The sequence below is a fragment of the Mytilus galloprovincialis genome, chromosome 13, assembly GCF_965363235.1.
Source record: "Mytilus galloprovincialis chromosome 13, xbMytGall1.hap1.1, whole genome shotgun sequence".
Taxonomy (NCBI): domain Eukaryota; kingdom Metazoa; phylum Mollusca; class Bivalvia; order Mytilida; family Mytilidae; genus Mytilus; species Mytilus galloprovincialis.
Window position 1 is genome coordinate 43059101 of NC_134850.1, and position 15705 is coordinate 43074805.

Consider the following 15705-nt stretch of genomic DNA (forward strand, 5'->3'; position numbering starts at 1 on the left):
TTTTTAATTTCACTTGGACAATACAGAAAAACAAAACGGAGTAGAAGCTGGAATTAATTGTGTTATACTATTTTAAGTGTTGCTCCACGCCTATGGCAGTTCTTTCAAATTTGTTAATAGCTGTTAAATTATTACTACCAATCACCTTACAATAACCATATGTATAGAAATTTTATGCATCACTGTCATAATAACCTTAGTGGAATTCAAATTTTGAGGGATTGTAAGTATGCTCTATTTTACCTTCTTGCATTTTATTGACTTGAATGTGTTTTATTTTCAGCAGTTTGTTAAACTTTAACAAGTTGAACAGTTTGATTTGATAAAGTTTCAATTGGGTGGAATTTCGAAGATACTGCAATTGATTAAAAGCAACATTTAAAGTCAAGTCACAGTAAATAAACTCCTATTGATGAAAATACATGTTCAGTACGAAATATTGACAAATGATGTTATGTTGTATTTATTCAATATCAACTTATACATTTCATCTTGAAGTATAGTCTCTTTTAAGTATTTTAGAAGATAATTAAATTGTATGAGGGAAATATTGACTGTATTACTTTACTAGCTTTCCTCAACTTTTATAACAATAAAACCAAAATAATCTAATATTGTTTATTCGTCTATTGCAGTAAATGTCTTTCGCTGTTCTCATTTTTTTTGCAAGCTTTAATTTTCGGTACTGACCAGTTAGCATTAAGATTTGCACTTTAGTAGTCTATTATCGACAAAAGTTTGTTTTCATTATCTCTTGCCCTGACAATATATGTCATTAACAAGTATTGGTACATGTATTTTTGTAACTAGTTTATATTTTTGTATAGTTAAATTAATCAATGATAGATTTTTTGAAAGAGAAATTTAAAGTTCCCATTGAATGAACTCCACATAGAATGAAAGCTATAGTTTTAATCAATAATTCAGCACACTTTAATTGGACGAAATCAAATGGCTAGTAAAACACCAACTGATTCCAAGGAAAGGTTTTAATTCCTCAGCAATAAAACGAACCAGTAAATAAATTGACTCAGTTATAAAAGATAACATACTTTCTACTTTTGGCGAAGATATATCGATAGTTGAATAAGATGTCACTTTACTGCTTGGTTTAAATAATTTGTTAATAGCTTGAACAGATATATTGTTTGATCCCTCTTTGATAGACATCTTTGTAAAATGGGCATAAAGTACATCTTGTACATCTGCAAAGAACATCAACTCTGATGTGCCACCATTGTTATAAATGACCTGAAAATATGTTTTATACAAAATTACTTCAGCAGCATGAGTATGAACATAATTGCATTCTAAATAGATTTGCAGTAGAGGCAACAATTTTTTTCTGTATTTAAACACCACAAATATAATGTAAATAGCATGTTTAAACTCGTCACATTTTGAATATGCCTGTCCCAAGTTAGGAGCCTGCAATTTAATTGTTGTCGTTTGTTGCTATATATCATATTTGTTTTTTCCGTTTGTTGTTTTATACATCATTCAGGCTTTTACTTTTCTCATTGGAACTGTTAAGCAGTTGTCATTCGGGTTTTTTATAGCCTATTTTGTGGTAGGGGATTTGCTCATTGTTGAAAGCCGTTTGGTCTCTAGTGGATAATTGTTTCATTGGCAATCATACAACATCTTCTTATTTTTATATGACAGCAATGGAGGGTATAATTCTAAGATCAGGAGGCTCACGTATCGTATGTATTTACACATCAAACTTTGGTCATTCCTGATGAATAAAATGCAGAAAAACATTTGCCAAGGCTAGAAGTAGAAGTATAATTTTTACAAGACAAAGCCAAGAGTTGTCGCTCTGTATATCAAATACGCAATATATCAAAATGTCTTGAATCAGTGTTAACACCATCGACCCCCAAAAATTCTCGTTGGTACCCTGTATTTCTCGCAACAACAACAAGAGTGGTTTTCACCTGAAAAAAACCCCGAGTGTACCTGTTCTATAATTGGGTTTCACCGCTGAGATAAAAATACAAATAAATTTTATTAAACAATTTACCTCGTATCGTTCTACTCCTATATTGTCATCAAATCCTGTCCACTTCAGTCTGAAATTATCTATAACCCCTTGATATGAGTCTCTTGGGTTGTACTCTGTCATAGACAAAGGCAAATTCTCAACAACTGCTGCTGCCACTGATGGAGGCTGGTCTGAAATCTTCACTCCATCAGATGACATGACAGAGGACAATCCTGCATGGTTCTCACATGTCAGTGTTGTATAAATGGTATGACCAGTTAATAAACTGTAAGGAAACTCTTTGTAAGCTGTTGTAGTCGTCACTACTGTATATGGTAAAAGATCATTCCCTCCAGGCTGGTAGCCTAAAAAAACCATTTATTTCTGCCAATAACTAATATATTTTGGATACAAATATTTTTTAAATATAATGCAAGGTATGTGTTTGATGTACTAAAATAAGTTACAATCCTCCAATATCCCATTACACAAATAACATATTAAGTAAACTCGACATATATTTAGCAAATTAAAAAAAAAATCATCTTCATTTTCTTGATTTAGCCAACCTCTAACTCATAAATAACTTTGAAACCAAAATTTTATATTTAGTAATACTAAATATTTTGGTTAAAAGATCAGAAATCTAAATATATTAAGGACCATTCATTTCATTTCCAGCTTTATTTGCTTCAATTGTTTCAGTAATGAAGGATGTAAATAACAGATGACTTTGTCATTTAAAGGCAATGACTGTCAATGAAAATATTGTATAGGTGATCAATTTTGCTGTATACAATAACAGTATATCTAGTCCAGTCAATCTAGCATAAATTTGACCCCAACCAGAAAGTAATTGCAACAGAAGATTTTTAAGTTTTAAACTTTAGCATTATACCCCAAGTATACACAGAAAAAAAGTCCCATACAATCTTACTTGGGGAAGACTAAAAAAATCGTGATTTAAAATTCCTATGGAGATTTGCACTGAAAAGGGAGATAACTCTTGCAAAAAAGGCAGAAATATCAATACAAATGGATACAAAATTATAACTTTTCATCAGAATGTATTGATTCTTGATTTGTTTAGTGGTCTTTAGGGTATAACAAACAACTCTAAAGGTGTTTTCATATCTTTTATCAAGCTGAAATCTAGATTTCGTAATTCATTAGTTGACCATTTATTGATTTTTTCAACATGTCAAGGTAAAGAAGGCTCAAATTTAATAAAAATAATTAAGCATGTATTCTTCTTTTTGTGGTTTAAAGTTTCTCTAGACAAGTAAGATGCTGAAAAAATATACTATACAGATACAAACAATACCAAATTTTCACATTATTTTTTGAAAATAGTCACCAAGCTTCAATTTTGCAATTTCTTTAATGAAAAATGCACAAAAAAATAAAACTAACAATAACACTTCGGTGTTGTACATTTCACAAGCAGAAGATTATATAATTTATTCAAATATTAACTTTTAACCCCATCAAAGTATCATACTTTACAAAAGTTTCAAGAAAACAACCAAAAACTAACCCAAAAAAGACTCATTTTTGCGGAGTAATCTCCCCTTCCAATGTTAATTTCCATAGGAAATTAAAAATGCTGATTTTGAGTTTTCCTCAAGTTAGATTTTATGGGACTTTTTTCTGTGTATAATAAGGGCATAATGCTATAGATAAGAACTAAAAAAATTTCTGTTGCAATTAGTTTGACTGGACTAGTCTTCAAAACTTTCAGAAGTGTTCATCCCAAAACGTGTCTATATCGACCAAATGTGTCCTTAAAATCACACATGCCCAACTTAACTTCCCTCAAATGATTTGTTATTTTCTTCGCTCAAACGTGTCCGATTTATACCTTGACCTAATGTTTGTGACTATTTCTATTTGCCAAAACTTGTTCCCTTTAAGACACGAAAAGGTCACAACACTTATAGCGCTGACATGCCTTTTGTTACGTAAGTACTGTCTACACAGCTACTTTAGTACACGTAATCTGGATGTACATTTCTAAAGATGCATATCAAATGTACATCTGTAAAGCTGTTTATAAACTGTACAGCTTTAAAGCTGTATATAAACTGTACATCTGTAAAACTTGTAAAAAAACTGTACATTTTTAAAGCTGTATATAAACTGCTCCTCTGTTAAAATGTACACTAACTGACCTTAAAATCTGTGAATAAGCTAAAAATATAGAAGAGGAACGAAAGATACCAGAGGGACAGTCAAACTCATAGATTGAAAATAAACTGACAACGCCATGCTAAAAAAAAAAGACAAACAGACAAATAATAGTACAGAAGACACAACACAGAAAACTAAAGACTAAGCAACACGAACCCCACCAAAAACTGGGATGATCTCAGGTGCTCCGGAAATGTAAGCAGATCCTGCTCCACAGGTGGCACCCGTCGTGTTGCTTATATTATTATAAATCCAGTAAATAGTCTAATTCTCGCTACATTGAAAACCTGTTGGTGACCTTATGTTGTTGTTTTTTCTATGGTCGGGTTGTTGTCTCTTTGACACATTCCCCATTTCCATTCTCAATTTTAATTCGGCAGGTCACATTCGTGAAAAGGGAAGGGTATTTTAGTTACGACATAAAGAACATATCCGATATCATCAGTGAAACGGTTATTCAATAACGGTCAACTAACTCGTGATGGCGTCCGTAAAATTTACGTAGGGATGATTTCAACTTCACCATTTGGAACTCTTGGTTTAATAGCTTCCTTGTGAGCAGCAATCCTCAATCAATTTAGGAAATCATGATAGGAAATACAAACGCTACGAAAGTACACCAATGTTTTTAGATCTTTAGATAAGGTCATTGTTACAGCTCTGACATATGTGATTACGAAATTGTTTTATGAAGGTGGACACGTATGGGCGTTCTTTAAATATGAAAATCACCAACAGCGTCATATACTAAATATACATGTTTGGGCATATAGTGCAAACATATGGACATGTTTTGGGGATTGGACACGTTTAAAGACAATGAATAGTTTAGCCCGAGGGCATCATTAACTTGGTAGCTTTATGCATGATGAATACAAAAAATACGAAAAACAAACCGGCTGGGATGTCGCCCGGGTTACTAAGGTCTTCTTTTGTTGCACGGAACACTGTAGCATTTGATTTGTGTGTTCCACGGAATATCCTCCGGGATACCCCTGATTTCAGGTATGAATGGGTACAGATAATTGTAGAACTTGGCATGCCCAAAAAGACAAATATCAGACTAATCGGGCAAGCACAAGTCATCAAGTTTTATAAGTTCTGAGCACTATTAGCAAAATGCTGCATACATCGTATTACATGATTAAATTTAGTAAAATCATTGATATTCAATTGCATAATTTTACAACTTCTTGCATGATTATGCATGGCTTTGATTCAAGCGTACCGTTTTACAACTTCTTGCATGATTATGCATGGCTTTAGTTCATGTGCACAATTTTACAACTTCTTGCATGATAATGAAGGGCTTTAATGCAAGTGCACAGTTCAACAAACTTTTGTCAAACTGCGCATTTCATATTTATATAACGAATGCACAGTTTTACAATCTAGGCTTCCTTGTTTTACATGCATATATACATGTACATATGAACTGCACATTTGTACAATTTCATGGGGAATTGTGCATGATAAATAGATCGTATGAAAATTGTAAAACAATGCACGCCCAGTTCAACAAACTTTGGTGTAGCTGCGCATTCCATATATATAAACGAATGCACAGTTTTACAACTGTTTGATGATTTAGGCTTCATTGTTGTATGAACTGCTCATTTGTACAATATCATGGGAAATTGTGCATGATGTACAGATCGTATGAAAATTGTAAAACAATGCACACCCAGTTCAACAAACTTTGGTAAAACTGTGCATTCCATAATTATAAACGAAGGCACAGTTTAACAATTGTATGATGAACCTGGTTGTATTCCTTTACGTGCATCAGCATGCACAGTTTTACAATTGTTTGATGATCTAGGCTTCATTGTTTTACATGCATATATTAATTGCTCGTTTGTACAATTTCCTGGGGAATTGTGCATAATGTACAAATAGTAAAACAATGCACGCCCAGTTCAACAGAAAATTGTACAACTGGGCATGCTCAGTTCTACAAAATCATGCGACAAAACATACCTCCTGATTTGACTTATGTTCAGCCAGAAGGTAATTATTATTTCAACATTCAGATACCTTTCATAAATTAAAGCCTTGTTGCGTTAATATTTTCGACTGTTTAAAGACACCTGCTACAAGTGAATAAAAACCTATCATTTCTTCTTGTAAACATAAAAAAGGAAAAAGGAGCACGTGTAAGATATGTGATATTTTAATCACGACTCCTAATTTTACTAGTAATTTAACATCTAAATCATATTATTCTAAATCTTTCGAGCCTCTGAACTGTTCCACGGACAATGTCGTGTACGGAATCGAATGTACTTTGTGTGGACTACTGTATGTTGGTGAAACTCGTCAAACTTTGCGTAAAAGAATGAATCAACACCGGTCTGATAATAAAGATCCTCAATTTAGGGTTCTTTAAAACCATTTTAATCAACCGGACCATGATCCTTCTTTATCTATGAAAGTACGCATCATTGAGAAAATTTATCACCACACAAATAGCCCTGTACTAAGTACTCCTTTCCGCAAAGATAGAGAAAATTTCTGGACAAGGGAGTTAGGGACTGCAATGCCATATGGTTGCAATGATAATATTAAAGGAGTAGGAAATTTGTCAAGTCCTGCCTGCAGTGATGTTAATGTAATGAGTTTATTTAATACCACCTTACGACAACAACGTAGTCATGGGCAAAAACATTACCATCGGCCTAATGTAAAAAAAGTCTTCCAAATCTAGATCACCCTCTGGGAGCTTTGATGACCTTCTTTCACATCTTCATCATTCACTAGCTATATATAGGGTTACATTACATAAGAACTATTCTCTTTTCACTGCCAGTTAATTTTCTTAAGTTAAACGTTTGAGAGACTATGCACTTGACAAAGGAGGCACCAATACATTTTCTGCAATATACAGACTAGTCAGTATTATTTGTGATGTAGCTCTTTTCCGTCTTTTCAAACCAGTAAGATCGGAACCTTTACATGAGGAAAAGAGGAAATTTCTTCCTGTTGATTTTGCCAATAGAGGAATTATGCAATCAATATCTGCAACGTTCTACATCACAAGGAGGTAACATCTAACATTCGTATTTATTTTCAAAATCAGTCTGTTCCTATTGTATCCTACAGTTACGCCATAAACATTGCACCTAAAATATTTAACTTTAAACAAGCATTGCAGGACCTTGACTTAGAACAATACATAAAAAACCCTACGACATGTGACTGTTCCCACTCGCCTTATAATTACAGCCCCTCTGGTCATGTTATAACTTGGGATATAAACATAATTCAACATGAAAATCTCCGAAAGGTGATTTCTCATGGTCCTAAGTTTAGAGAACCCCAACACATCAATTGGAACCATAACTTCAAAATAATTATGGATTCCATTGAGGACTACGCCAGAGCATGGGCTAAGCGAGAAGAAGTTGAACTGGACACTTTGTCAGAATGGGTTAAAACTATCAGGTCTCTAATAAAACGTCGCATTCACAAGTTGAAAAACTGTGTGAACGATCGACCAAAGTCTGTTTTCAGAGGCAAAGAGGCCATGAAATGTCAATCATCTCTTCATGAAAAGTATGTTGTTGTTCCTGCGGACAAAGCTTCAAATAATATTGTCTTTGTATGTAAATCGTATTACTACGAATGTATTGTGAAAGAATTGGGTATAAAGGAGCAATCAGGTAATCCCACATACAAAGACATATCATTTGACAAGGATGATATTTTAGCAAATCATAAGTCCTTCATGGCTTCAATAAACATTACATTGAACACCAAATCGGAGGACTTACCTTGTTTTTATTGGATACCAAAGCTTCATAAAATTCCGTACAAACAACGGTATATAACTGGCTCATCTTCATTCACTAAAGAATTGTCCATTAGATTGACAAATTCTGTCCGCAGTTAAAGAGGGTCTTCAGAAATACTGTGAAACTGTTTACTCGGGTAGTGGTATTAACCATCTGTGGATTCTTAAAAATTCTAAAGAACTAAGGCATATTTCGTTGATAGTGACAAACAAAAAGGTAAAACATGCTACACAGAAGAACAAGTGGTCAGTATGCTGGAGTTTCTTATCGACAACATATTTGTTGAGTTTGGAGGTAGACTTTTCCAACAAATTGTCGGCATTCCTATGGGAACAAACTGTGCGCCTCTTCTTGCCGACCTCTTCTTATTTTCTTATGAATCGGAGTTCCTCCAGACACTTGTCAAAAACAAAGAGGATCAAAGAAGCCAGATTATTTAATTTCACTTTCAGATATATTGATGATGTTCTTTCCATAAACAATCCGAACTTTTCTGATTGGGTTTCATTAATATATCCCCCAGAACTAGAGATTAAAGAAACAACAGACACGGCCTCCTCCGCCTTATTTTTAGACTTATATCTCGAATTTGACATACACAGTCATCTCAGTACCAGAATCTATGACAAACGAGACGATTTTAATTTTGAAATTATAAATTTCCCTCAACTTAGTAGCAATATACCAACTTCACCTGCATATGGGATATATAAGTTTCCCAACTTATTCGATATTCAAGAGCTTGCAGCTCCTACTCAGACTTTGTAAAACGTCATCAGTGACTGAGTAGAAAGTTAATACTCAATTTACCAGGGGTATGTCAAAGAACGTCTCGTCCTTTTTCTAAAAAAGTTCATCGGAAGGTACCAAGACCTTGATAATTATATTCCGTATCAACTTCACAAATAATACACGATAGTCTTGATGTATAGATTCTGCGTACTGATGTTGTTTATCATCTCAACAACGTGTTTTATAGTTCTTTCATTTGTCTTTGTTCTATTATTAATATTACTTTTACTGTTGAATGGTTTTATGTGATATCCGTTTGACGTGGCTCGGTACCTGTACATCTCGTCAATGTGTTTGTATTGTCTTTCAATTTTTGGTATCGTACTTTGTATATGCGACTTTTTGTATTTCTTTGGTTCTTATAACGTGACTCTGTACTTTAAAAGATCCCGTCAGTATGATATTGTTCTAGTTTATGTCATTATGATATATTTCTATATATTTTTTAACCCTATATGCTAACATTGCCTATGTAAATTTTAAAATTGATTGTATGCACATTGAACGACGAATTTATGTGACGTATACAATTTTCTGACGTCTGACACTCAATTCAGTGAATGTGTTTGTAGATAGATGTTTTTGTTTTCTGTTAAATTGTTCCTTTTAAAATTGTTATACGATGATGACTGATAGTGGAATTAACTATTTGTGGAATCTTATAAATTCTATATACAATTTTTGGACTACTTTCAATCTCGGTCTATTTCTGATATTCATTCTTACATATTTTTGATTTTTTAACCCTATATGCTAACATTGCCTATGTAAATTTTAAAATTGATTGTATGCACATTGAACGACGAATTTATGTGACGTATACAATTTTCTTCTGACGTCTGACACTCAATTCAATGAATGTGTTTGTAGATAGATGTTTTTGTTTTCTGTTAAATTGTTCCTTTTAAAATTGTTCTACGATGATGACTGATAGTGGAATTAACTATTTGTGGAATCTTATAAATTCTATATACAATTTTTGGACTACTTTCAATCTCGGTCTATTTCTGATATTCATTCTTACATACTTTTGATTTATTAACCCTACATGCTAACATTGCCTATGTAAATTTTAAAATTGTTTGCATGCACATTGAACGACACTCTTACGTGACGTATAAAAAAAAATTCTGACGTCATACACACAAATCAATGAAAGTGTTTGTAGATAGATGTTTTTGTGTTCTGTTAAATTGTCCCTTTTAAAATTGTTATACGATGATGATAAATGTACCCATATTTTGACTATTTTATTTATTGTGTCTATTTAGTTTACGCATCAATGTAAATACAGCGGAATTTGACGAGACTGTCATCAAAGTGAGAGGGTTAGCGTTATAAAACCAGGTTTAATCCACCATTTTCTACATTTGAAAATGCCTGTACCAAGTCATGAATATGACTGTTCTTGTCCATTCGTTTTTGATGCGTTTTGTTATTTGATTTGCCATGTGATTATGGACTTTCCGAATTGGTTTTCCTCTAAGTTCAGTATTTTTGTGATCTTTTTTTTTTACTTTTACATGTTTATATCTATAATTATACTTTTCATACTCTTTTACCTCTAAAAAAAAAAGAAAATGACCGGAATTTATCATAAATAGTCATTACAGGTCATAACTCCAACAAAAAGCAAGTTTGGTCATTATCCCTAATGTGCCTCAAATGGAGGTGCTCAATTGGTACCAATCTTGTATTACAACTCCAGTTTCCGGTGCATGTCAAAACATGGAGGGAAATAAAAAAGTTCATTTTTTTCTGAATTTTTTCTGAAATTATTTTTTTCTATTTGATTGAAAGTTTATGCTGAATTGAAACATATATATATATATATATATATATATATATATATATATAGATAATTTAGCTGATTTGTAACAATAACATCTTCATGCCTTATATATCATGTACTGTAGTACGCCGCTAGATTAAAACTGACGAGGAAAGGTAACACACGGCCAGCGAAAGCTCTTTTTTTGAGAGCCCAGGTGGTCGTGTGGTCTAGCGGGACGGCTGCAGTGCAGGCGATTTGGTGTCACGATATCACAGTAGCATGGGTTCGAATCCCGGCGTGGGAAGAACCAAAAATTTGCGAAAGCAAATTTACGGATCTAACATTGTTGGGTTGATGTTTAGACGAGTTGTATATATATATATATATATATAATATATATATCTAAAAAAGATCTCTCATCTTTTTTGGGATATCAATTCAGGAAAGTAGAAGGATATTATGTTTACTGGAAGTGGTGCGGCAAAGTAAAAACAGCAAACAGAAAGTAGGAAAACAAATATATTTGACTTCAGGGTTACATCACTTTTTATTCTTCGTGGCATGACCCGCTTTTTTATCGGTTAAATCACAATTTCACATTAGTACATATATGATATGAACATGATCTTTTTTTCTTTGTAGCTTCTTTATTTTTTTATTTTTTTTTTCAAAGATCAGCTGTTTTGCATGTAAGCCTTTGGAGCAGTCAATTACAAGACTGCAACTTTATATCTATACTTAGTTAACACTAAATATCTGTGATAGTAGACTTGTGACTAGGCCTAATCAAGTGTTCTTAGTTTAAGAGCAGAGGACCATAGAAAACTCTAGAATAATCAAAAGTTTTCGAAGGACAAAATTAACAAAAAGATGTTTAATGTACAAATAGGATTTTTTTTAAGTTAAGAATCCGAAACATAAGTTGTAATTTTGATTGGGGGGAGGGGTTATGGAAGTCATTTAAGGTTATTAAATCTTAACTTGTGTAAGATGACTGTTTTAATTATATAAACATTTTTGTAAGTCTTGCTGATAAATTTTGCTGTTTACAGTTTACATGTATGTCCATCTAATTTATCTTTCAAGATAATAAGGTAAATTCTATAATTTGTTAGAAAAAAATATTATTTACTCCTATTTTTAGCTATCTAATCATTTTGGTAACCATGGAAAGTGTGTATTTGTCACAGCAGTCTTTCATGTAATGTATTCTTCAAGATATCAGACAATATCATGTATTTTCCCGTTATGTTCTTTTTTAGCCACGGTGGCCATGCTGATTTGTTTGAAGCAATACAAATTACTACTTTGTATTACAGACACCCTTAGAATGATTTTGACCGACTTTGTTATAAATCGGCATGGTTGTTTCAGAGGAAATGTTGTTTTTTTAATTATTAAGCTTATTACGACACATACATGATATAACTCATATTAACATACAACAAAGGGGATATAAATATATGAGAATTTCGTAGTCGTGTTAGTAGTTGTTAAAAGACAAAACATTTGTTTATCTAATGTTTCTTCTTTGAGAAAATAACTGAATGATTTCCATGAGACATTGGAATACAGAAGCTTAAAATTAAAGAAAATATATGAATAGTTTTGCATATTAAACAATCTTCAGGGTATATATTACCTATAGCCCATTTACATAACAGAATGCCAGATTCAGGATCTGCAACAGCCCAGTTAGCACGCACTTCATTTAACTCCCAGGCATCTTCATCTGTACCTTGAAATATGAAAGTACATGTGTTACCATACCAAGAAAATCAAATTGGAAAGATAGGTAATCCGTAAGTGTAGGACAGAATATTAAAGGACCAAGTTGGCCAGTGAACCAATGCATTATATTGTTTCTTTGTTTGCCTTTAACTTATGCTTTTTGTCTGCATCCTACGTATTTTCATCTTCATTTTGCTTAAGAGAGGTCTAAGCACCTGACAGATCTTTATAATTTATCTTAAGTGATCACTAGCTTGTTAACAATGAGGCTGTAAGTTCGAACGCCACTTCGGGAAGTTGCAATAGACTCTGATCATAATTGATAAGTAATATTGAGGGCATGTAGTAGTTTTCTGCGGTTGACCCGGCTTCTTCCACATGTTCCACCAAAATATAAAAGCACTGTAAGTGATGTGGGACAGTTTAATGAAAATAGAAAGAATTTAATTATGAATGGCAATTGACCTATCCATGGTATCATTAAAATTAATCATACATGTATGAATATAAAAATAAAAAGATGTGGTATGATTGCAAATGAGACAAAAAAGAGATAGAAGTTATCAGCTATAGGTCATCGTACTGTCTTCAATCTGTAGCAAAACACTCACTGCATAGTATGGCTGGATTGTAATATTTGTGAATTTTACTGGAAAATAACTTAGTTCTGAAAAATAAGAAAATTTCTTCGTACAATTCGGTATTAGCAGGTACACAAATTTAACATGTGTACAATCTTAAAGGTTGAATTTTAGGGGTCGTGGTTGGAAACTGTAAGTCATCAAACAATTCCATAATAAAAGGTGAAGGAATTCAAAATTGAACTAGCTTCCAGTAAATATTCCGGGATCTAGGTTTACGACTGTTGGAGGAGCACTTTACTCATCCATTTCATCCTTCACCCAACACCATCAAACTATAGCTGACCACCAATAGTCCAACACGGGACTTGAAATAATTGTTACTAACTAAAATATTGCATCTTATTAATAGTTTACCTGCTCCGTCATTTACAAATTCAAACTCAGGAGGTGTCAGGTCAACCAAAATGGGATCAGAAAATGACACGCCCCTCAATCCTGCAGCATTTGTGGCTATAGTTGTCACATAAATATAGGTGTTATGGACCAGTGTTACATTATTGTTAACTGCAAAATTCATAAGTCCCACACTTCTGAATGGTTGGATCTGTGTCCCTCCCTCCGAATAACCTACAATGTAAATATAGTTTATTAATCCAACACTATTGAATTGTAACTTAAATGTTACTCTATCAGGATTACAAAAGGTCATTTGAATCAAACTGTAGGAGACTGAAGTTCAGGCGAGCGATTATAATTTTTGTTTGTAAACATAAAATAGTAGGTTTTGACAATATTAAAACTTGATTTATCACTTGTACTTTGACACTTCTTTAATTTCTGAAGTATTTTTTCCCTGTTCACCAAGAAATATTTAAATCTGGTCTATGTATGTGTGACTGACAATGAGATAATTCTCCATCCAAGTCATAATCAGTTTGGGGGCAACCCTTAATGTTATAAATTAGACAATATACGTATAGTGTCTTGAAATATGAAATTTATTTGTATGAGGCTTAGAAACGGGAAAATGCGAGGTTCTACCGAGCATTTTCCCGTTTCGTGCCGAATACAAATAAATTTCATATTTCAAGACACTATACGTATATTGTTTTTATACTGAAATAGATAAAAAAAAAATTAAAAAATAATAAAAATAAGAAACAAATATTATTAAAAAAAAGTGTTTGGAATTCCCCCCTTGGGGTACCATTTTAGGTATTTCCCTATGAGCGTAGTCTAGGCGGTAAGCATTGACAATTTAAGGAATTAGAAAGGGAAAATGAATTTAATTAATAACATTTGATAAACATGGTATATAAATTACCAATTTGAAGACATAGCAGGTTAAAATTCATAAAAGTTTGACCATTGTTACTACACGTTGTCATGGTTGTGACGTGACGTTGTAAGTAGGCGGGGCTTATAGGTGAGTTGAGGTCATTGACGTATAAGCTAACGTTTATACGTATAGCTTTATCTGTATAGTAAAATAGCTGATTGCAGTATAATATCCCTTTTACATGTTTTATGAGGGATCAATAAAAGTTATAATATATTTGTTTGTACAAAAGGGCTCATATTTTCTCAAAGAACTATATATCTATCTGGTATTAAATGGTCAAAACATGTCCAAGAATTTTGTAATATTTCTGGACTTTAACCATGTTAAATTAACACATTTACTTTAACAGTTTAATATCATTCGAAATAAGTGGACCCCTCTTTTAGAAAAAAGTTGTTTAAAATATGATGCAACTCTCCTGTTTTTGAGTACAAACTACTAAGGTTTGGTATAGAAGAACTATACAAATCCTTGGTATTTCTATTTTCTTTTCTACATAAGTAAAATGACCCCTTGTCTGAGGGAGGGTTGTTCTCAACCTGATAATAACAAACACAGGTCAAAGTACGGCCTTTAACACAGAGCTTTGATACAGACCAAACAGCAAGCTATAAAGGACCCCAAAATTATAAGTGTACACAATTCGAGCAGGAAAACCAACGATCTAATTTATATATCCAAACGGGAAAATACCAATGAACAACATCAACAAAAGATAACTGCTGAACGGCAGACCCCTGAATCAATCAGGATAGGTGCATAAACATGGATAGTTTTGTTTCGCCAGCATACAATATAATTGCAGTTGAAGGCAAATCCTTCAGAAGTACTTTGTACTTTATTCTAACAACGAACATTTCAGTTGATAGGGAATATAAGTAAGGGGGAAAGAAACCCATTTTTTTTCTTTACATGTATTTCCGCTGTTATAAATTTATTTCGGAGCACTCCCACTTTGGATAAATAGGTTTCATGCTGAAACAAATATTCTCACAGATATTTACACAGTGTGGTGTGGTGCTTTTATGTTTAAAATCGATATACAGGTTAGACTGTGATTTTAAAAACAAATGTTGATATCTTTTTATAATATTTACCAAAAAAAAAACGGTGCGGAAAATGGACATGATTACATTTCCGGATGCGGGAAGCGGGAATAAAAAAAAAATAAAAAAATTCTGTTTTGAAAATATTAGTTGCGGGCGGGTCCGTCGAACAAGGAATCAAATTGGTGTGGTCTAATATTCCTAACAACAAACTATTGTTTTTGATTTTTAAATAATTTATTTTAATAGTAATGCTTTTGTTGAGAGATGAGCTGTTACCACTAATAAATGACTGTTTACTTTTAAACATTTAAATACAAATCAGAATATATATTTTAAAAAGGAGGTTTAGCTATAGAAGGCTTTAAAACCAGGTTTAAGCCACCTTTTTGTACGTAAGCAAATGCCTTTACCAAGTCAGGAATATGACAGTTGTGTTCCATTCGTTTGATGTGTTAGAGATTT

The 15705-nt window shown here is 32.8% G+C and overlaps 1 protein-coding gene across 1 annotated transcript in view; it reads right to left on the minus strand.

The window, feature by feature from the left end:
- LOC143056126 (uncharacterized) overlaps window positions 1–15705 on the minus strand; it is a 192020-nt gene that overhangs the window by 8442 nt on the left and 167873 nt on the right. The window contains exons 48-51 of the mRNA XM_076229212.1: window positions 13267–13479; window positions 12180–12275; window positions 2027–2352; window positions 1053–1251 (exon numbers count right to left, since the gene is read on the minus strand). Coding sequence (XP_076085327.1) covers window positions 1053–1251; window positions 2027–2352; window positions 12180–12275; window positions 13267–13479 — 834 coding nt within the window. The remainder of the gene's footprint in view (window positions 1–1052; window positions 1252–2026; window positions 2353–12179; window positions 12276–13266; window positions 13480–15705) is intronic.